The sequence below is a fragment of the Opisthorchis viverrini genome (assembly GCF_000715545.1).
Source record: "Opisthorchis viverrini unplaced genomic scaffold opera_v5_48, whole genome shotgun sequence".
Taxonomy (NCBI): Eukaryota; Metazoa; Platyhelminthes; class Trematoda; order Opisthorchiida; family Opisthorchiidae; genus Opisthorchis; species Opisthorchis viverrini.
The window spans coordinates 1,095,283-1,119,513 of NW_008751704.1; the positions used below are offsets into that span (position 1 = coordinate 1,095,283).

The 24,231-nt window shown below is 45.1% G+C and overlaps 3 protein-coding genes across 3 annotated transcripts in view; 2 read left to right on the top strand and 1 right to left on the bottom strand.

Annotated features, from left to right (window-relative positions):
• Positions 1-7,807, top strand: part of T265_03390 (hypothetical protein) — a gene marked incomplete at both ends in the record, with an annotated part of 21,648 nt that extends 13,841 nt beyond the window's left edge. The window contains one exon of the mRNA XM_009167859.1: positions 7,655-7,807. Coding sequence (XP_009166123.1) covers positions 7,655-7,807 — 153 coding nt within the window. The remainder of the gene's footprint in view (positions 1-7,654) is intronic.
• T265_03393 (hypothetical protein) overlaps positions 1-24,231 on the bottom strand; it is a gene marked incomplete at both ends in the record, with an annotated part of 109,826 nt that overhangs the window by 34,176 nt on the left and 51,419 nt on the right. Inside the window, 7 exons of the mRNA XM_009167862.1 lie at positions 1,898-2,041; positions 8,275-8,568; positions 9,437-9,619; positions 14,878-15,324; positions 17,024-17,300; positions 23,020-23,161; positions 23,796-24,084. Of these exons, the coding sequence (XP_009166126.1) occupies positions 1,898-2,041; positions 8,275-8,568; positions 9,437-9,619; positions 14,878-15,324; positions 17,024-17,300; positions 23,020-23,161; positions 23,796-24,084 (1,776 nt within the window). The remainder of the gene's footprint in view (positions 1-1,897; positions 2,042-8,274; positions 8,569-9,436; positions 9,620-14,877; positions 15,325-17,023; positions 17,301-23,019; positions 23,162-23,795; positions 24,085-24,231) is intronic.
• T265_03391 (hypothetical protein) lies at positions 18,147-20,513 on the top strand (the record flags this gene model as incomplete). Its single annotated transcript, XM_009167860.1, has 3 exons — positions 18,147-18,302; positions 20,216-20,347; positions 20,373-20,513. The coding sequence occupies 3 exons, from the start codon at positions 18,147-18,149 to the stop codon at positions 20,511-20,513; spliced, it is 429 nt and encodes a 142-aa protein (XP_009166124.1).

Consider the following 24,231-nt stretch of genomic DNA (forward strand, 5'->3'; position numbering starts at 1 on the left):
TATATATATATATATATATATATATATATATATATATCTGATAAGTGGTCGGTCATGGAAAATCAGTCCCCTACGCGCTTCATCTCAACTGGGACTAAGCAGGTCCAAAATTCACACGATTGCACCTAACTATTCTCTCCGCATTGCATATAGTGCACGAAATAGCATTATAACCGCCCAGCTTTTTTGGACTTCTCGGGCATTGTAATACCTGGGATAGTGAACCAACATTACCATGTTGGACACATTCTGCTTTGAACTCGAACCCAACTAATCAATCTATCCCGAACGGTGTGCCAGAGAGATGCGAACAATCACTGTGTTACGAGGGTATTGTTGTCAATGAATACCGAGTAATGATAATGATGATGACGTAAACGAATGGCTCCGCAGAGTCCTTCTCACCTAGTCCTGTACTGAGTGGAGGCGACCAAGAAGTGGACAGCGTATGACCTGGTAACAAATTATTAAAACACCAACCAGTAAACTTAGTCAGGTGGACAAGTGCCGCCCCTTTGGATGCGAATCCCTGGATTCAACTCATCCAAGGTTAATGCCACTGGTGGAAATGGCCCAACAGCATAGTCAGTGGCGCTCGTGCACCAAAGCTTCAGTGCGTAGCCACCCAGTTCCTGAACCAAGTGAACATGCCATCGTCTCCTATGATTGGCCGTATCTCCCACGACCTCCTACTTTCCGGTCAGGGAAATTGCAGCAACTGGAACCAATGTACCCATGGCACATGGTTTATGACCGATACATTGGACTGAATTGAAACGGACGGTCGCAAAAACCACTTGGTTAGATTGACACGCAGACGATGTCACTCGGTTATTGTATCATAATTGACTAGACTATCAAAACCAAAAATACATTACAACTGCCTGGACTTGGACAAAGTCGGATATGATTGACCGGAAAAATCGGCAAGAAGATCCTCAAATCACCGAAGACTGTCCGCTGTTTTCTGATCAACCAGCTGTGAGAGAGGCGTGCAATCAGGCGAAAACCACCGTATTTCTACATTCTACCTCGAACCACTCGACAATTTTCTCAACTCATAGAGATTCCTCAATAATCGCCACAGTGCGCACATCTGAATTAGGGAAAGGTGAGACAACCGTGGCACAAAGTATTCAGTGTGAATGACTATCAGAGGGAAGAAAAATCGTATTTGCCAGCCGATCGTGATGGTGCGAAGCAACGCAAAGGCCGAAAAGAGCTTACTGGTTGAATAAACCTAACACGATTAGCCCAACGAATGGGGAGTAGTGAAACACATCAACCGAGTGCACTCTAGAAACAGGAAACCAATACGGGCGTTTAAAAGATGCCACCAAAATCTCAGTCTGATTAAATTTCTTTCATCAAGTGAAGTTAGTCAAGGGAGAGGAAACAGAACGAATTCATTCTCTGGTTTGCTATTGCCTGGTTTCCACTGTATCTGAAAGCCGTTCGCGAAAAAGAAGCTTAACGGAGGCTCTGAATGGACACGGTGATATCAGTGATACCATGACAATGTTTCTCCACTCACTGAGAGTAGCCAGTTTGAACGCATCTTCTGGAGAAAGGGCATCATCAGATGATGCAATTGAGAGACGAAAATAAGCAAGGTGAGAGGTAGTTGAACTCGCAATCTACAACAAACTCATACGATAATCTCACTTACCAGGTCCTAAATGAGAGACACAAAGTCGGTTACGAAGCACACAACGCATTTGTCCAACTTCGATGGGACAGCTTCGCCATACACACACAGAAATCATGAATCCAAGGTCGAATAACCAGGGTGCAGGCAATTGATAGAATATAAAGTGAATATGGATCCTACTGCTATATGATACATGGAAATTAGATCTGGTAAAAAAATCCATGATAGGGGCTACAACTGACTCACACTCAGATCCCGATACATCTTGAAGTACTTGTTTGGTAACCGTTCCCAAGTCTGTTTTAACCGCTCCACCGGTGTCTGATGTAGCCCGACCAAGATACAGAACATCGTATTGAAGTTTCGCAGGTCTCGACAGAGCTTTGCAAGCTGTGAGTTACGAAAAAAGAAAACTGAGTGACAGCGGGTTAAGGTGAGGGGTGAAATTATGAATGTATCAAATTGGAGACAGATGACCCAGAATCACTCAACTGTTCTGAGACGGGAAAGGGACAGGGGTAAGGAGTTCGGGATCAGGGATGGAGAAACATCAGTGATGAGAGAAAAAAAGCTAACGAATCGATAGTTTGACAGTTGTCTTACAGATGCCCTAAAAAAGCTAAGAATCGATAGTTTGACAGTTGTCTTACAGATGCCCTACAAAAGATCTGGAATAATGACTTCGAGTGTTGTACAAGGATAACAGGTCATGTGGTGCTCTAGCAAAGAGCTGTAATCTTGGTTAGTCTTGGGTGAAATGTCTGACATGCGACAATACACGATGCACGAATAACGGGTGGGCTACAACGCAGACATCTCATTTGAGAGCCAATTACGGGCAGCTCGATGGGTGCTTGGCTTAACAGATCCGGCAGTTCTCATGTGAAAGGATGTCACATTGGAATATTTTTCACCACAGTAAACAGAGTAACTGAGTACGTTAGCTATGTCAAGTTGAAAAGTTGCGGAACTTTATCGGTGATCTATGGAGACGAGGTCACAGTAATTTTCAAGTGTTAAGGCATAGTGTCTAGAGGGGCGCATGTCAGAAGATGAACCTGAAGTTGGAAACAATCCATTTTCGAAATTCTATCCAGAAAACGCACAAAAAGCCAAGATGTCTTATCAGGAAAACAGGTACTGAGTCTGATCACATGAAGCATTCTGGATGGTTGACCTCTAAGCGTATGTGGTAAGAACAGAATTTTTCAAAATGCAAGCGTACAGAAATCATGCTCTGTATAAGTAAGATTATTCAGGTCAAATTTTTCCACGGATATTCGAATTCATTGGCCAGGGGTTACCGGAAGGAATACTGCCCACACAACAGGTAGATTAGGCCACCGGTTTAGGGGTAACCAGGCTATAACGGAATAACGGTGCGCTTGTCCGTCCTCTCTTTCCAGCGTTTTAAAAGCAACTTCTATTTCCGCAAACTCAAATGTTTCGTCCGTCTATCCTTGAAGTACGCGTCATTAGATTTAACAACACTGGTTTCCGCAACATGAAGGATAAGCTGCTTTGGGACAGGATTTTTAGAGTTCGTGTAATTGTGAGACCTCCACTTCGACTGTCCAGTGTAATTGTGCAAACGTTGGACACCCTGAAAACCATGAGGACTTCTCCGAGAAATCGGACTTTGGGCCAGATGAAGGAAACGATTGGGTCGGGTTATCGAAATGCGGGGAAGACAAGAGGAGAACACAAAAGCACGACAATCTGAATAAAAGGATACCATTAGAGGTCGCAGGTTTAAGGCACGGAAAGGAGCGAAGCAGTCTGGTCAACCTATTCAAGTTTATCAAGGTTGGGCTAGTGCCAAAGCTATCTCTATGGAATAGAAAAGCCTGGTTTTAGTCATCTGATCACCACTGAATTTGTTCAGAAAGAGGATATTGAGTTCTTCATGGAGACCGATGAAGTGCTGAACGTGTTACAAAAAATCGACGTCAGGTTTAGCTATAAATCATGTACCAAGGGTACACTAATTACTGCGACTGCAGTTTCAGCCACCGAAAAGTGGGGAAACGGTGGAGATACAGTCAGACAATGCAGACGATGGCATGATCAGTCAGTTGATGAGGTATCGTTCCAGTTGTCCGAAGAAAGGGGAAATTCGACAGCCACGCATTGGAGACGCTAGCCTTGATGCGCGAGTGCCACTGACTACCATGTGTACCAGTGTCATTAACTGTGGATGAGTTGAATCCCAGGGGCTGCATCCAGGGAGGCGGCATCTGTCAACCCGACTTAATTTACTGATTGGTGCTTTGAAAATTTGTTGCCAGGTTATAGAATTCCCCTCTCGGTCGTCTCCAGTCAGCAGGGCGTCTTCCAATAAAAGCTGTGAGGTAATTGGTCCACTGGCATACGAAACAGATGTGCAAGTTCATTCTTCTTCTTTTTCCGTCCGGCACTACTAATCCGATGTTCTCATCGGACTCGGCTTTCCGGACATCATCGAAATTTTTCTGTAGATCCTCTGACAGTAGGGGCCACGTTTCTGATCCATAAGGCAGTAGGGATCGAAATGCGGCCCTTGGGGTCAAACCAAAATCACGCCACCAACAAAGTTGCCGATGTTCGAAAAAAAACTGCCCAGTATTCGAACTCGCCTTCAACCAGTCCACGGGAATCCAGGTAAACAAATTTATCTGGCACACTGACTGGCCCATCTGCGTGCATGTGATTTGGGTTTACCCCATACGGTCTTGTAGCAGCACTTTACACTACGGAGGCGTAGTTAAAATGATTTGCTTCCCCGAAGGATCTGAACCAAGGAGACCGACATTGTCTGCGTACCCCATGTATGTAGCCGATCACCCAGAGAGCATTTTGACCCCCAAGTTTTCCGAAAAAAAGCAAGCAATTTTGAGGGAACGACGACAAAAACAAGATGAGAGAGAACAGCTCTGTCTTACACTCCGGTAGCAGCTCGCCGTATACCAGCGCACACCCTTACAAGGGATAAGAGTAAGAAGGAATACCTTTGATCGTCAGGCAGGGCCATAGTTTCTGACGATCGACGAAGTCGAAAGGAGTTTTCAGTTGTAAGTGCAAGAGCGGGGCTGTTTGAGAGCCAGTCTCAAAGTAAGGATATGGTCAGAGTAAGAATACCTTTGATCGTCAGGCAGGGCCATAGTTTCTGACGATCGACGAAGTCGAAAGGAGTTTTCAGTTGTAAGTGCAAGAGCGGGGCTGTTTGAGAGCCAGTCTCAAAGTAAGGATATGGTCAATGTAACCTCAGTCGGAGTGAAACCTCATTTCATCCACCCGAATTTGTCTCTCACGGCTCTTAATCAACCTGCACAAAATAACACCAGAGAGCACTCTGGATGCCACGGCTACCAGGCTTATGCCACCACGATGTTTGTATGACGTTCTTGGGCCCTTTCTGAAGATTGAAAGAAATGACTCTGCTTCGGTATGCGTAATCCTTGGAAAAAAGTAACTGACAATCGAACCCGCACAATGGTGTGGTCAAAATCAAGTTGCATACCCCACAGGGAACGGTGATTTTTAATTGGCGCTGTCCATCGGGACCAATAGCCACATGATCGAGCCGAGATTATGAGAAATTCAGAAGGGCTTGGTAAACAATCGAACAAAGTTTCGCTTTTGACACAAAAACTTCATCAGGTCATGTGGACAGGTCACCAAGTTGGCCAGGTTTTGATGCGGACGGTGAATCAATCAATGAGACCTCTTCAGATTAGCACACCACACCAGCGATGAGTGCCAGTTAAAGGGTCTTGTAGATTAATTCGGCTGCCTAAATCTTACAGTTGACGAATTGGAGGAATTTCAGTAGCAATTACAAGCACATAAACCAGCGAAATATACCAGTGGCACCCAAGGGTGAACCATCCATTGAAGCACCCTGAAGTGGAAGATTGAGAAATCGAACCCGATAAAAATAATTTGGAATTCCCCGAATCCGATTTAGGCAACCACCATAACAGTGAAAACCCTTTAACTGACATTCAACATGAAATAAGGTGCTAGTCCGATAGGGTCTATTGATTGGTTCTCCATCTGCGTTAAAACCCGACCAACTTGGTGACCTTCTCACTTAGCCTAATGAAGCTTTTGTGTCAAAAGTGAAATGTTACCCAGTTAAAAATTACCGATTGTTTACCAAACCCTTCTGGAACGACTTTTCAATCGGTCCCACACTTTTGCAGTTGATTGAGATCATGAGTGGTTCACCTTCAAGCAACACTGTGTGTGTCTGTGCTAAAATTTCACACCGGTCAGGAACAGACTACGTTCATCGTACAACTGAAAAAGTTGCTTCCCAACATCCGTACGCTGAGCACCGACTCCGAATCTATCACCCAACTGTGCTTCTTCCGGTCCAATTTAGGCGTTCATATCACCCGCCAGGATGACAATATCGTACTTCTTGTTAGCAGATCTCTCGAGTTCAGACCCACAGCCTGTCGGGATGTACACAACGAATGAGTACCATCTAATACATCGACCTGAACTGGTCTTGAATCAGACACATCGCACAGCACGAAGACCACTACTATTTACCGGCAGCCAGTCCAGGAAGGCACTTTCAACCTTGGGAGTGAGTGCAACCCTCACTACATCATAGACATTGCGAATCGTTGCATCTGGATCACCATATATCCAAAGAGTGACAGGTGGGACACCAGAGCCTGTCCTGAGAATCTGTCGGAGTCAAGGAAATGTCAGCCAATCGTGCAGTGGAGATTTCTTCATGTCAGGAGCAAAGCCAATCTATAATGAAGAATCCCTCATACAACCATCAATATCACATGTATTGTAATGCTACATGGTGGCTTTAAACAGCTCCATTTTTGTGCTTTCAAGTGCACATTCGGTTAGACGAGGTCTGCAGCGGTGAATAGGACTTCTACATCACCCAACTGTGCTTCTTCGGGTCCAACTGAGGCATTCATATCACCCATCAGGATGACAATATCGCACTTCTTACTAACAGATCTCTCGGGTTCAGACCCACAGCCTGTCGGGATGCACACAACAAATGAACAATACATCGACCTGAACTGGTCTTGAATCAGACACATCGTACAGCACGAAGACCACTACTATTTACCGGCAGCCAGTCCATGAAGGCACTTTCAACCTTGGGAGTGAGTGCAACCCTCACTACATCATAGACATTGCGAATCGTTGCATCTGGATCACCATATATCCAAAGAGTGACAGGTGGGACACCAGAGCCTGTCCTGAGAATCTGTCGGAGTCAAGGAAATGTCAGCCAATCGTGCAGTGGAGATTTCTTCATGTCAGGAGCAAAGCCAATCTATAATGAAGAATCCCTCATACAACCATCAATATCACATGTATTGTAATGCTACATGGTGGCTTTAAACAGCTCCATTTTTGTGCTTTCAAGTGCACATTCGGTTAGACGAGGTCTGCAGCGGTGAATAGGACTTCTAGGTCCCGTTTTGCTGGCGACACCGGGATTGGTCTTCGTTGGACAAACACATACAACCTGTCCATTGGAATATGTGTTATACACCACGTTACAGGGGACGACCGATTATGGATGAAATTGACGTGCCTTTAGACGATACTTTCATTTGCTTGCCTGAGACAATATTCAACTGTGAAGTGGGTGTGGTCAAATGTTTCCTAACCAAAATATCAGTGAAGAATGAGCCGAAGACCCGTCGCACTTCTATTTGTAGGGGAATTTGGAGTCAGTTGTCAAAATATGGGTAGCTCGGGTGTGTTTATTGCACACTGACGATGTCTCCCCGACTGGGGACGAAATGTTTGCAAGTCAGTTGCCAAGCTTCGCGAACAGATCAACTGCCATCTGATCAACCACCGGTAATTTGGAGGCATAGTACAGTGAAGCTACAGAGGGCGACCTTTCGAGGAACGAAGTAAAAAAATAAGTAATCGAGTAACAAATCCAATATAAGTAGCAAAACTTTCGAAAAAAAAGTAGTTCTCCGTTTGCATTCAAGGGTTTTTTGTTCAACTTCCATTTCAAAGATGTTTGAAAACCAACTTAGAAAGAAACAGAAGACTGGCTGGCTATCTGCGAAAAATGAGCGAGCACCAAACACACTGGACAGAATCATGCAGCGCACAGGCACACGTGCACTCAATCAGATAAGCCAACAGAAAAAAGTCGACGCGCTTTAGATCTATCGTGGTCAGTGCACCCGGTACTGCGGCTTCAGACCAAGGTCTCCACCACGATAACGCACGGGTGGTGGGGGAAGAGAACGAAGTCCAAGTTTTAGGGTTAAAACTGTACGAAAGGAGATGAAGTAACGTGGGAAAGCTGTGGTGTTCCAACCTTAGCAAAACACTAGGAACTGGATATCAGCACTTGTGTTTTGACTAATTAACCAGCGCGCGAGGGACGCCGTCAACAAGTTCCACACACACAGGCTGTGGTGTACCAACCTTAGCAAAACACTTGGAACTGGATATCAACACTTGTGTTTTGACTAATTAACTAGCGTGCGGGGGACGCCGTCAACAAGTTCCACACACACACACACAACGCACAGAGGAACGAGTAAGCAACCATGTCACCGAGACGCAGACTACGGGGGTTGTGTCTGATGCAGAAGCCGGCTGATTTACAACGCACGCCAACTTACCTTGATAAATCGTTTGATCAGATCAACTCGACGGTTCAAATTCGATTCCATGCAAATTTCTGTCGGAGCCCAATAGGCCTCACGGTTGACTAATTCGGTGAAACGATCGAGATTACCGTGCCCTGTGGCGTAGCCCATCGGAGTGGTGTGGGATACCGCAGCGTCTGACAGAGTCAGGCAATTAGGCGTTGGAGAAAGCCCAAACACTTCATCAATATATTCTGTAGATTGTACGGCTCGAAATATTTCGTAATCGTCCAACGTTACGCGTATGGCTAGGTCTTCAGGGGTAAGCTGTGAAGGAAAGACAGAGTAAAACATTTGGGCATAAACTACGTTCGGCGGTGGTCATCAGATACGCTGAACACTTTTCGTGGAAGTGTTTCTGTTAGGCAGGAATCCACGCGGATCCCCCTATACCGCACGTCTTTAGGCGCTGCTACGGCCGAGAAGCCTGGCCCGCTCGAGGTTGGCCCAGAATTCGGGACGCTTGCCGGTCCGGCATCAAGACGAGATCTGATTGGTCAATAATCTGGACCCAACAGCCAATCATGACCCAGTATTGGCCAAATGCCGGTTGCCAATGTCGCATCCAGAACGCGTCAGAAATTCCAGACAGTTATGACCGCTTACGCTATATATACAAAGCGCTGTACAACTGTTCCTGATTTCGTTTTGGGTGTTAATAGACCTTGTGCACCTTTGGTGGTTGTTTTGACGTGAACGTTAGCTTGGGAGGCTCAGACCGAGAACTAAGCTGAGGAAAATACCGTTACTACAGTTTCTCACCTCACTTTCCATAAGGATAAGCCAATGGTCTGACTACACGATGACGAACGTTTCAGTTCAAAGCACAATGCACAAAAAGGAGGGAACTAGGGTCGTCAATAAACCGGTATTAGTTAGACTGAGTAGGCAAAGAGAAAGCTTCGTCGGAGATTTATGCATTTCATGCGTTGGTTGGTGTAGCACTGTGGCTGACTGAACATCGCTGGTTATCAGAGAGAATAGAGGAACAGGGTAAAATAGTTAGAACCGACTTCCAACTCAGTGAAGTAAAGAGCGTCTCGGTACCAAGTCTTTGAGGATGACAATTTTAAATGAGAAGTAGTCAATGTTGCACAGAGGGGGTAGTGTTTGAAATTTCAAAAAAATAGCTGACCTGCAAGAAAGTCACACGACTTTCAGCTAAGATCGTTTTGGCCACATCATCCGCAATTAACGTATCATGGCTTCGATTGTGTCTCAAATAGTAGCGAGCGTTCAGTGTCATGCGGCCAGCCAAATCGTCCACCGTATTGGCCAGTCTGCTTTGCTTCACGATTGGTCCGGGATCCACGGTAACCTGGAAAGGTAAATATCGACCAGTTTGCAAAACAGATTAGGAGAACACACCACAGATCAAGGATCTCTAAATAATTCCGTTCGCACTGTAATAGGAAGTAGCACGGGAAGCAAGTTGATCGGCATCAACAGGTAGTCACGTGGCTCAACTTTAAACATTCCGATCACACGGATTCACATCTTCTCCAAACCGATCTTTTGTTTAATCTAACCATACATTTAGGTCAACACCAAGTGTGAGCCGATCAAAAGTACAGTTGGGCCGGACATCAGCTGAATCACTGTATTATGAACTCGATTCGGATACTCGAATAGCTCGCAAAGGTTTAATGCATATCAGAACATGAGGAGAACAGGGATGGTGTAGTGATAATCGCTACGACAAACGATGAGGTGGAAACATCAACAGTTCGGCTTAGCAACGAAAAATAAAATCTGGAGATAAGGCTGTGCTGGCTGGAACTGGAAATTTGAGATAGGATGATATAACTGCGGTGATAATGGTATATTGATAAACAGTGTTTTGTTATTGGACCGTCTGTCAGCGTGGCTCAAATGTCACGTCCTGAGGTATTCGTACAGCAGGAAGACAACCGAAAGTTCGTCATTTTGTTGTCTCGGTGCTAAGTTATGATCATATCCTCTATGGACCGTCTCAACCCTCCATTTAGCTGAGTGAAAAGACCTGTGTAAGACACAGTTTTGTGGTACTCAAAGTGCCAGTGACAGAGGAGTGGGATTATACAAACAGCGGTTCTAGAGAAAATGTTTAGTAGACTAAGACAAACTGAGCACAGTCTATGCAACAAGAGTATTAGTCTGAGTGGGGTAATCAGTTTTTTCCAACAAAATTCCAAGACACACTGGTAATAATCCTAGGAAGCTCCGATTGGAATCTAAGATCGTCCTGACGTGAAACTGGTCTCTAGGAGTGGATACCTTAGCTTAACTAGAAATTCCTATCCGTAGATCTCAACTTGAGGGTTTTGACCGTGGACTAAGCGCACGTCTAGTAGCTTGGGTGCCAATGTGACATAAAGAACTGCGCGTTTTGACATCACTCACGCTCGATCGATAAGCCAGGGCAACCTAGCTGTTGGACGGTGGGGTTTAATAAATCTACTGCAAAGCAACTGTAGTAGCGATGTACATTCTAGAAGTTGCGCGGTTGTCATGATGAAGTCTCTGTCTCTCAAAAGATCTGTGGTTTGTTCCGAATTGAGGTAAGAACAAACAAGTGCAAATGATGAACCAAAAAACACCCTTTCTCACGAAGCCTGAGGACGAGTTCGTGATGGGAAATCATGGGAGGAAACGAAATAGAAAGCTGCTTCGGCGACCAAGAGGCAGAAACTAGCTGGTCAATCAGTCATGGGCAGGGATGTACCACGTTTTCAGACTGTTTTGATGTCAGTTTCGAAGAGACGCGCGTGCCAGACAGAGATAGCTTCTTAGGAAGAGAAAACTGACGAGGTGGTATGACGCCGTGTTTGACGTAAGTAAACAAGGTAAGATGGGTTGCTGGTGGATGTGGGCAAAAAGGTCGATTATCTAGGAAAACGGTTAAAAAACAAATTAATCGATCGGTATGTACAATGCGGATGCACGCTAGAAAACAGAGCTGTCTGGGTCTGGATGACGAGGTCCGAAAAAACTGTGGCATCCGAAACCTGGTCCAAACGATGCACAGTCCCACCGATATGCAGCTTCCTCCCCTAATTACCTCGTCCTCAGTGAACTGGTGACTGGAGCCAGTGTACAACACACCTCGATTATGGCCGATGATGATGACACATCATGCAGGCAGGTGACCAACAAAACCAATCTATTGTGGGTCTTTTAGGATATGTATTTTGTTCATATTCACATCACTCTAGTTTGAACGGTCGTCCTTCTGTTCTGGCGTAATTATTCTAGTGAGTCCACACCAAATGGAAGTACTGGGCTCGATTTCCGCTCTTATTAGAGCTCATCAGCAGTGCATATCCAATGGCTGTGCCGAGGTTTGGACTCCTGACATCTGACATGCGAGGCGAGCGTGTTACCAGTGCTCCATCAACGCACGTTGGACGCATCTGAATCGCCACGTCTGAACAGGCGAACGTGTCACGCTTGAGCAATATGGTTCATCATCATCATCATCGACAGCATGACATCAGTGTTCAACACCGATGCTTCACTGCCGTACAACCATGACTTATTTGAAAGCCTTATTGTAAAGAAAAGAGTAAAGGTGGATGGGGGAGGGACTTAGTGCTAGCCTAACACAATCATTCCGAGGTGCCTACACCTCCACACATTCACTCAGGCAATCTGGATAGAAACTGACAACAAGAACGTGATGATGAACCATATTGCTCAAGCGTGACACGTTCGCCTGTTCAGACGTGGCGATTCAGATGCGTCCAACGTGCGTTGATGGAGCACTGGTAACACGCTCGCCTCGCATGTCAGATGTCAGGAGTCCAAACCTCGGCACAGCCATTGGATATGCACTGCTGATGAGCTCTAATAAGAGCGGAAATCGAGCCCAGTACTTCCATTTGGTGTGGACTCACTAGAATAATTACGCCAGGACAGGAGGACGACTGTTCAAACGAGATAGATGGGAATAGGAACAAAACCAATCTAGTTTATGGAGAAGAAAACTATCGGTCCTCAGCTGAGAATAGTTAGTTGGTTAGTTGGACGATAGGACCAAATGACCTCAGAGTGTTATCAGCTGAGATTCAGTGCGGAAGGCCAAGGTCATTTCCAATGTGTTGAAAATTGAGTAAATTGCGAACTGATAGTGAGTAGGACGAGGGATGGGAGAAAATCCTTCGCTAAACAAAAGCATACAGTGCGAACTGCTAGCAACCATGTCGCACTTAGAGGCAGCTAGTCATTGACAGGACAAACCAGGATGAATAGCAAAAGAAGGGCGGTTCAGAGTTCCGGTTCGAGTAGGGAGTAGTATTCATTTTGGTCGCACCTATGTGGTCTTGTGGATTGCGTTCGACAGTTGACGTTGGCTGTAGCAGCAATGATCGCTACATCTCCATAATACTAATAATAATAGTAGTAATACTGTTTGAACAGTCGTCCTCCCACAAACTCCACAACAGAAATCATAGTAGTAATGATAAATAATAATAATAATTCAGAAGGTCACAACTTCCTTCCGACGCATAAAGCTGTCCGGTTTGCAGTGCAACCATGAAGTATCTGGTTTGAAGTTTAACCTTCCCTAAGAAGCAAGGCATTTATTTGTTCTATGGTGCGAAAATTGCTCTGATGGGGCGAACTACTAACCAGGCCACGTAGCTGGAATGGCCCATTCTTAGCAAGTAAGCTGATAATAGTAATAACAATCGTCTAGCTGTAACACCCTTTTGGCGTACAACTGTCATGCCACCCGAAGAAAGCACGATGACTAAAGTATTGCCGGGTTGCCAAAGCATAGACAGCAGCAGTTGGGATACCGAGCTTAGATTCTACCCACGGATCTTCCGCCCTAACTGCTGAGTTATCTCACTTCTTCATTTGAAAGACCAAGCAACCGCGCGCATTCTGCGGATTTCCGAACATAAATATGTGGCGCACACATTTTTCGCAACAGATTTGGACAGTACAGCGGGAGGAGAATGTCACATATCCTATAGTGGTATTGGCTTACAGTCCAGAAAACCCGTGATACCCACAAGTCGGTCAACTGAGAGTACAAAGGGGAGTTATTTAGCTGCGGATGAACGCGGATAATCTCTAGATTCTTGCTCAACAAGGAGGATCAAAACTTAACAAGTTTGGACTAAGCAAATGATGCTACTCCATTTGAATTTTGACAGAGTGCAGATGAATCCGGTAAGCTGAGGCTCGATTTGGGGTTCAGCTGGTGCTCATGTGGTATTTGGTCTGCTCGCCAAGCCTGGCAATTAATTAGCTTGTATACATTTTGTCACTGTACGAAGTGACATCGTCACCCGACCTATCCATATTCAACAAAGTGTCAATTTTAAAGTAGACAGCAATGGAAACAAGGTGTTTGGCCGTATCCCCTTGTGGCTGTGATAAAAACGAATCAGGACTAGTATAACACTACGGTGGATAGGGGGAAACTGGACGGTTTCTTTATCTCAACCTAAAGTACGCTAGGGCGCAAACAAGTATAGACTGTCATTTACGAGGCACCAATGGGGAACACACAATGAAGTGTGTTCGTTGCTACGCGCCATGCGGTTCGTGAGGCGGGGGGGGGGCACACAGGTGCCAGTGTGTTTCCAAGATGGGTAAGAAAGATACACAAAAAACAGCAGGACATGGAGAACTATTGACAGGTACGAATGGAAGATTCTACTATCAATATTGAGCGGAGGGATACACAAGACAGACTGGGAAAGTGTAGTCGGGTCCTCTATTTCGACTTAGATGTTTGCATGATCTGAACACAATCACGGTGATAGGTGGACTATCTAAACGACTAATCAGACGAACATCATATAGCCCAACCGCCACCACACTGCTTTTCAAGCTCATCATAGACGGAATAACAGTTCACAAAGGTAACCAAGTATAAGCAGTTTAACGAAGAAATCGGTTCCCCCACGTCTGTAAATCAAGTTGGCGGATTACATCAGATGTCTAGTTGATCAGCAGCTTCACCTGGTTAGGTGTATACGAAACTGCGCCACATACGGTTTTAGTCAGAGTTAAGTCGGAAAGAGAAACGCGTCCTCACACCCGAGAAATGCCTAGTTGAAGAGGCAGGAACAATGTGTCGCCTCCGGCAAAACTACTCAGTTTTCGTGACTAAGACCAACAGGCGGAAACCTGATCCAAACGGCAACAAAAGTGAGTGATGGGATGAACAGCAAGGATTGAGATAAAAAGCGATACTAGAGAAGAGAGGCGCAATCACTGAACAAGACCTTATTCAGGGAATAAAATGTGAATTAACACAAGAACTCACGCATTGGGAAAGTTTTGTGGCCCGCAAAATCTGAGATGGATCTCATCAGAGGTCGCCGAGATGTCACGTTTGTGCCAGCTAGACCTTCATCCCCTTTTCTTGTAATTAGAGAGGATTTCATGGTCCGCACAAGGAACTAGCAGGCTAACCATACAAGTCCATCACGAGTCAATTTAAGAATTTAGTACCACGAAAGTGTACTAGGGATGCCGATTTCGGTTGCTGACATCTAATAGATAGGTGTCATGATATGAATCTAGGAAAAACGGGATGGGTTTCACAAATGAAATCATAGACACTGAATAGCTTACGTGATAAAGACTATAACAGTCCATATCCTCTTCCAGCACTCCAAATTCTTCAGCAGCTAACCGAGTTGCTAACAACGCGTTGGTGTGACGGTGTGGGAGTAGAACCAGCTTACTCGTCTGATCACGACCAGTCTCGTTAGAACGCCAGACTCGGATGACGGAAAACGACTGATCGTTAGTCTGACTGGCGTCTGACGTCGGACGCTTGGCAAGAAATGCAGCTGATGGTGGGTTCAAGGTGAGGTCCGGGGCGTAGGGCTCTACCACGCTGAGGTCTGGCTGCGAGGATGAGCGTTGAGTTCGATGAAATAGAGGAGGACTGTACAAGAAATTACATGAATCCTTATGCGCAGTGGACGGCGTTCGCAAGAAAGATATGGTCTGGTTACCATTTATTCCGGAGCTAGCAGTCGAACCAGGTTGCTCAGATGACATCCGAACCGCTGACTAGAAAATAGAAGAACACAGTGAACTGACAAGAGGAAGGCGTGAAGGTAGTCTTGAATACAAAGCCATCGACCTCATGCCACAATAAATGGATATCTCTGACGGAAACGGTTCAGGTTAGTCAGTCAGTCGATAGACAAGTGGTAAGTTCGATTGAGTGACCAGCTGTTTACTCGGGAGTTCTTGATTCAACAAAATTCGATCGTGGAGAGTTAAAATATACGAGATACACCTGGAGAGTAGTTCAAGTAATCAAAGGTTAAATTGATTTGCGAAGCATTGCCCAATAGTAGTGACCAGGAGAATAGAGCGATGAGTAGTTATTGATGCTGATTGCAAGCTACAAATTTTTCTGATAAACTGAATCGGCCCTGTGTATCGACTGATAGAAGGCGATGATGGTTACGGGAGCATTCGTATCGGCAAGCTAGGACACATCATAATTCTTTCAACTGGTGCTAACCAGGTGCACTGTGAGAAGAAGTGCACTCGCAAAGGTTCCAGCAATGAAACACAGTGAGAAACAAAAAATTGCATGGCTTCGATAAATTCACTCATTTGCAAATCAATTTGGTTTTCATCTTGGTTATGATATTCTTCAACCGAATGTGCTGCACAAAGACCACCTCATGTTTCAGTTGGTACGATATTCGAGATAGCGCAGTGTATCTTCATAAAAGAAACTGCTCACAGGATCGTTGAAAACTCTTCGACAGTCTACCTGATGAGCCCCAAGAAGGGCGAAACCGGTCGTGGGCTGTCGAAGAGTTTTCAGCAACTTAGTGAGCAGTTTCGTTTATGAAAACTGTATGGCTACAGGGAGGCACGGGTGAGCAGTTCATTTTTACGAGGACGCAGAATCAAGTAGGAAATTTCCACCACACTTTACGAAATCTAACAAAATATCCACTATTCGGATCCGTAGGGGTAAGCGAAGGAAACACAGTAAAAATGAAGACGATCTTAACTCAAGCGGGGAGTGACGTGAAAGGAACGCCGACAGTTGTCCGACCGAGTGAAGCACTCCATGCAAAAGCGATTAATCCACCTGATGAAAAATACTCCATTGTGGTAGAAACTTGGGTGAACGGTAGAAATTCGACCATAGAATGTAACCACCTTACAGGCTGTGGAAATGAAAGCACTCGACCCGACCAGTTATCTAGTGACCAGAGGGAAGGTTTATCTGCTGGCCGGAGCATTACGGGATCTAATCTACCTCAAGGTTAGTAAAACTCACACGTTAGCGAAACAGCCGTACAGTGGTCCAAGGCTTTTCAACAAGGATCAAGTTCGGCTCATAGAACACGAAACATAGCAATCAGGAAGTACGAGGGAATTCACGGGACATGTGGTGAGACCCCCCTCCCAAAAAAACAAGTCACAAGGTGCTGTCCAGCTATCTGGGCGTAAAGGGATAAGACGTGTGACTCCGCAGGCCCATTGCTTACTAAGCGAATCGGTCAACAGACAAGTGGTCCAGGGTGAGAATAAATGTAAAAAAAAGTGTTTTTTACCTATGTTTATGAAACCAGGAGTTTGGAGAGCTCCAAAATGGCGACAAACTCGCCACTTGAAGATGTATATCATGGGGAACTAAATCAAGCAGAAGAAAACGCCAAAAGTTTGACGAACCGGAACAGCGCTGGTTGGACAAAGTTGTAATGTACAACGGTGAATGGAATGACGAGTTACTCACATCAGGTTCACCGCAATTAGTGTCAACACTGGATCGCTGCTTGCCTGAGGAAATTCTAATGGGTGATGTATGAGCACTGTGAGACCGACCAGATCTTCGGTCCTGGGGATCAGGCAAATGGTTGAGGTTGGCAGAGGAACGAAGATCACCATTATGTTGTTGAGTTTCGGGAGCGCGTCGTCCACGCGTCACACTCTTTTGCTCCCCGGAACCTCGAGGGGCAGGTGATAGCGGGCGACTACTTCGTGTCGGACCAGGACCGCGACCGTTAGAAGGTCTGGACGGAGATTGAGAAGGGATTGTCGAGCGTTTCAGACAGCTTGGTGATCACACACACATATATATGGGGCAAGTTCATGCAACTATTAGTACATATATACGTCTATAAAATATATAGTGTCTCCCAAATAAGCTGCTCATCAGAGATCCCATGCCGAACGATTATTTTGTTGTGATTCCATACAATCTACCCACTAGATGGATAGGGAGATTTATCCACGATGAGAACCTAGAATTTTCGGAAAGTTTGGCTCTACTATTCCCCAAAAGAATAGACTCATCATCGTCAGCATCATCGACAGCATGACATCAGTGTTCAACACCGATGCTTCACTGCCGTACTTTGCACGAGGGCTGGAATACTGTCAGGGCGCCCACACCTAGACAGGAGGACGATTAGGGTCCTCAACCAAAGCCTTTGGCTCAAAAGCCTAACCGCAAGGCAGCGGTGTTTGGCGGGAAATGCAAATGCATTACCATTTCTACGGAACAAGTCGCCACATGTTCCAACCCCCAACCTGGAGGGCCAGGAGACTGTGTTCGTCAGACCTCTAACCATTGGCCAACCTGGTATGAGAGACTCTGTGAGTGTCGCGGGACACTCTCCAGTATAGCTCAATGGATCGCTGAGGTGCGCAAACCGTCACACCACGGTAAGGTCCAGTCAGCAAGTGCGAACATTGCTCGGTATAGTTGTTGATATCTTCTAATTGAGGGCGAAGTAAGTGTACGGATGCCAGGTTTAGCCTAACCCGTACATATAACTAATGATGCCTTGTGATTTTGAAAACTGGAACCACATACAGAAAAATGGTCTATTGGCTGGTAACTATTGCGAAAAACCATGAGGAGTAACGTGGACCTTGAGCTCGATAGTCGGTTTGGTTGTCTTCACCAACGACAACAAACACTTCAAAGTGTTGGTGCACTACGTCGCTCGCCAATGTCCTTGAACAATTGCGTTATGGGGAAACGGACGCTCCTGGCTCTCAAAGGTAGAGTGCGTACCGTTAAACTTGCCGAAAATAAAAACAGTTAAGCAGCACTAACTAAATAACTAGAAGTTATCAGGCATAACCACTAAAGGAGTTAACATGCTCAGAAAATGATGAGGGCATAAGACTGTCAGTGATAAGATGGATAGTTAGTTTTCAAAAGTGGGCCAAAAGTGACGTGTGACTCAAAAAGCAAATCCCACTAGTGATCTGGTTAATAAAACTTCTAGGCCGGTAAAATTAAGTGATCAATTTAGAAAGAATCAATAAAAGCTGACTTTCGTCGCCATCGGCGACTAGAAAGTGCACCTCAATTGTGATAAAGTAGGGGTTTAATTCCTAAAATCGAGGATGGGATTCTTGTTCTGTAGTGATAAAAAAATATATTTACGACCACTTGGGGAGATGGGTAAGCGTGATACCTCAGGAGATTAGTTCAACGCCGACTTCCAACCGAGCGAGCAACTGCGCAGAAACAGTGGATTGCAGTAGTCTAATTAAAACATACAATTTGAAGCTTGAAGAACGTAAACTTATCATAAAAACTGAGACGGGTTCCTATGTAGAGTGGATCGTCCTGTCCCCTCCAAGAATGTTGTAATATAAGGGTAACGACTGCACACAACAGTAATACAAGCCATAAAGTTTCACGACAAGTCCTGATTGACCGTGTCGTGACCTGTAATTTGTGAGTTCTGTTTAGCCACTTGAAACACGAGCTCGCATCCCAAGACAACTCGGAATACATCTAGGAAAACACAGGGATAGGCCACCGTAATAGAGCACCCAAGACCAGACTTTGCAATAACTCTCGCGAAAAAACTGTCACCTTGGTCTTTATGTGCACATAACGGAAGATTGTCAGCAAATAGAGTTCTTTGGTGCACTACGCACTTCGGTTGACAATCGGGAATTACGTACGGACGTACATGCACAGAACATGTGCGTCCTTGAATCATTGGGAGAGATAGTTTACGAAAACTAACACTGATAAGATAGGTGAACAAACATTGAGTTTACAGAGTAGGCGAAAAGTTGCTTTCAAGTACGCTAAAGTAAGGTGGTAGATAACCCCGGTGGCGCGGTCATATAAGTGCGCGCAGCATGCAACATGCCACGTTCAACTTCATGCTGAACGGAATCGTGGGACCTACGTGTGCGCACGAAGTAGTCGCACCACTGGCATATCATCCGAAAGGGGGCCGTTTTGCAGCGACGGTGCTGGTGGGCATACGATCACAACCGGGCTAAAGCAAATTAATATTGATTAAAAGTGCAGTGTTGTGCTTAAAAACGAAGCTGGACCGGTAATGTTTAAAATAAAATTAGTTCAGTATACAGAAGCCGGTTAAAGTTGAGCGTACTTGGAAAGTGTGGATAGCTTTCAGAAGTCCGATGAAATCAGACCAGACAAGCGAAAGCGAAAAATGGTGAGATTTGACTGCTGATCAGGTGGCGGTTGGTCTGTCCGCCGAGTTTTGCAGTTAACTCGCAGGTGAACTGTCAAGCTCGGCGAACATACCAACAATCAATAAACGGAGCTGAGCTATTTTGACACAGTACCAACTAGTAAAATTTGTTGAGAGAAAACCGAAACATCTGTATGACGGATAACTGACCGGTCAGGTTGCAGCAGTTGGCATGGAATTGCGTAACCGAAATAAACTACGGGTGACCTTGTTCGTCTCTTCCGTTCCCAGTTGGACACTCAGTGCGCAGCTGCACAGGGACATGAGAAGGTGACCCAACAAACGAATAACTCAGTGTGTTCCAGTTATCGGCCTGAGAAGTGCTGTTCAGAGGCGCAGTAGAGTGGATGAGTTGAAACTTGAATTTTGAATTCAGAAGGTGTCATGAAGATCAGACTGGTGTGACGGCCTCTTCAATAATACCTAGCTACCTTGAAGTTCGTACTTAGTTCGGTGGGGCGAGATGGCCCAAATGGTTAGAGCGCGAGTTTACTGACCGGAAGGTCCGTGTTTCGAACCTGACCTCTGCCACTCAACTTCCACTGTCTAGGCTTGGGCAACCTGGGAGTATCCCAGCCCTCGTGCTTCCTTCGGGTGGCATGGCAGTTAGGCGCCGGAAAGGTGCCACAGCTTAGTTCAGTGGAAGTAGTGCTGCGGATGAAATGGTTTGAGATTCGAAATCCAACCAGGCAGACGTACTTCACCGTGAGGTGGATAGATTCAGCGGAACAGCAGAAAAACAACTAGAAACGGAACAACAAGCTGACTTAACCACCCTGCTCAGCGTTGCGGAATCTCTACAAATTATCCCCAGATCACTCGGATATGATCACCTTTCAATCTTGACGCCACTACCATAGTTAGTTTAGAATAAAGCCAAGTTTCGTTCTCATTGGAGCTCAACAGTGCATACCGTTATCTGTAGAAGGATTCCAGTCCGACCAGTTGACTTCCAAGGGACCTAGTCTAGCGTTTATCTACCTGCACAAATTGAGCGCACCTGAATGATTCGGTCTGAAAAACACCAGTAACCGTCTTGACCTGTCTGTCAGGACTTTTTAATCACATGACACGATTCATGGTTATAAAAGGTCGAGAGCATTTTCTTATCTGTAAGCAGTTGCACAGTCTGTTACGTTAGCAAATCAATTTGACCTCTTAACCCATTGAAATATCGAGGAGAACTACAGCGAAACCAGGGCGAAAAACTGAGGAGTTCAGGTAATGTAGACTGTATCACGTGATCTGTGACGTCACAGTGCAACCAATCGTCATGTTCAATGTGTGAAGAGGAAGTCGGAGCCGGTAAACTCAGTCATAGGGCGACAAAAACACTTATAGCGAGCGTAGTTCACCTACGCTTGGCTTTCTTGGAATGCTTAGACTGTTGTTAGTGAAATTAACTGAGGGGAGGTTAATCAACGGTCAAAGTGAGATGCGTAGATAGGCTCTAAATGACATCAAGAGGACCTAGAAATAACTTGCAACCTATGAAGCTTCCATTCAGTCTTCAAGTTCAAAGCCTGGTACTTCGAACAAACTCGTAGAAAATCAAACGGAAGGGTTAATTCGAGAGAAGTTTTTCAAAAAATGTACGTGGGTAGGGTAGACAAAAGTGAAGCAGAATTATCATGAAATCTTCAACAGTGTTTGTTCTTATGAGTCTGGTGAAAGTTGTTCACTTGATGAATGAGGCTCACTTTGGCTTGAGGGTATACAGTCAACTGAAATGCGAGGTGAGCAACTATGGTGTATGATTCCGGTCACGCCTAAGGGACGATAACTGTCGAAGCCAGCGAACAAGATGATACTAGCCTTCAGCAAAGAACTATAGAATGAATGGTCGATCGGTCATTCCGCGCGGCGACGGATGAAAAAATCTCAAAAACATTTATCTAATGGATATATGGGACTATTCGGAAACACAATAAAGACTTTACACATCAATTATCGGTGCACTTCAAGCGCATCGAGACCGACATTTCCATGGGAGACCACTATTAGGTTATAGGAGGTTTATCACAGTTCACCATCATCGAAGTTAGTAACTGACCTTCATGTCCCAAAAGATTCTACCAACATTGCTTCTGGATAAACTGAAATCACACACTCTTAGAGAAACAACACGGAGGTTCTGTGATAGTCTTGGGCATCACGGAGCAAATGAATGACCTGTTCCGGATTGATCCCAGACTACATCCTTAAGGGTGATTTCTAACTTTTCTATCAGAAACAGCAAGTGCGAATACATAGTCCAATAGAAAGATGCATTATGCCGATACATCATACCTTCATGTTACTGTTACGAGGGCAGGAGATGCCAAGCTCAAAGGTCACGTGGACACAGGATAATAGAGCAACCAACGGAACCGCCCGACCACTCAAATAATCGTGATAAAAAACCAGCCCCGGCCAACAGCATGCAACACTACGCGCCCTAAAAACGCGCACTGATGATGTCACTTCGACTGGTGATGAAACGTTTGCACTCAAATCACCCAGCTCAGCGAACAAGTCAGCGACCCTCGTGTTAAGCCGCAGTAAATCCGAGCACAAACCTCATCGACAGGCTATGTTCCTGGGCAAACGAAGGCAGCCTCTGGAGTAAGCTGAGGTTATAAAGATATGTACCATAAGAATAGAGAAAAATAGACACAGATCTTTTGAAACTTTTAGTGTATGGCATGTGTAAGTGGTATAATCCAATGCACAAACACAAAAGACAATACGCATAGCTTTAACTTTGATGCATTGCGCATCAGAAAATCCAGCATTGATTTGGTCGCACCCTCTCAGCGACCACGTTTGAAAACACTCATATACGAACCACATACTCAAAGATGTTTTCTCCGAGTACCAAACAGAATATTTGCTTTCACAAGGCAAAGGTCACTTGGCCTAATAAGGATTTCGCACACATTCTCAAGTCACAGACATCAATTAGGGTTGCGGCGATTAGCTACTGTGTAATCGGGTCATGAAAACATCTGTGTACCGGTTAGCGGAGGTCTTCTGACGTTGATCCGATTAAAGGATAAACGTGAGAACAAACCGATCGACATGTGAAACAGGTGGAACTCGCTGACCACTAAATGGAGGTACCACAAGTGCTTTGGTTTATAGAACGACTGCGTAGGGTAACCAGTATGTCCATAAACTTGAACGTCTTTGTCCCTAGATGTACAAAAATACGAATTGTATACTCAAACAGTTGCTGCTGATACAAGAATAATATTTGACGGTAGTGACGTACATGCTGATCTTTTTCGACTGCCCATCGATCGCATCTGCATTGACTCGCTGAAGTGAACCTGTTAGAACATTGTGGTTCTGGTCAGATAAATGAAGGCCGTCCAGGAAGCGGCTGTCCAAAGTGTTCACCAACTGATGGTATTCTGAAACGATGCATGGAACACGTAAGCACGACAGAACAAGCTATTTGCAGCTTGTGGGGAACGGGCGAACCAGTCATTGTAAGTGAACGTGAATAGGCTCGAATAATGCCAGTAAGGGTACCATAAAAGAATAGATTAAATGTGGTAAACAACCAGTAATCAACTGTCCTCGAGTACAGAGTCCATCCACATTTAGTCTGCTGACGATATAAGGCTACCTACCTAGGGTAAGACCCTATGAGGAAACAACCCAAAAGCGATATCTACGGAGAGGACGTTGGGATTGAAATCTGATTCAAGAGAGCAATCAAAGTAGTTCTTTTCAGATATGGAGACTTTCTTTGATATATTAAAGCGGATCTTAATGTGACACATATGAACACCACTCAGAAGTGAAAACCAAGCTCAGAATAAGTGAAATTCACACATGCAAAAAGCTTCATTCAACACCAAGATGCTTGTATACAAGAAAAATTATGGCAGTTATTGTGTGAAGCATGCTGAAGGAAAGAGAACAAGAGACTATGGGGACACTGATATCTCAGTTATAAGGACGACGAAGCTATCCTCCCTGAAAGCGAACAAAGCGCGATTTCAGAAAGGACCCTTGTGTACACCAGAAGCCGACACTTACGGAGAGGGTTATACACAAACAGTAACCGCAGCGTGCACACTGGATTGGATGTGTCGACAATATCCATGCCTTGAAAGTCCGCTGCTGCAGCAGAGCCAATTGCGTGAATCAAGCGTACGACATCTACGGGTCGGTAATGCTTGACAGAACGTCCGTTGACCGCTAGTAGTTGATCAGCCCGACGAATCTGCGGCCTTGAAGGGGTGGTCGGATATACTGTCTGAGGAGAAGAGGTGCCTGAAGGGTTCCAAGAGTTTGTCTCCAATGCAGTGGCAAACTGTGGATCAACCTGACAGAAGAATATGGAAAAATTGGGAGAATTTCATTAGTGTATAAGAAAACGGAAATCGGTTCTGAACTGACAATAAGGAGTGACCTTTTGACGTAGAATGTTTTTCAGTTTCACCAAAAGCGACAAAAAGAATGATAGCGGCAG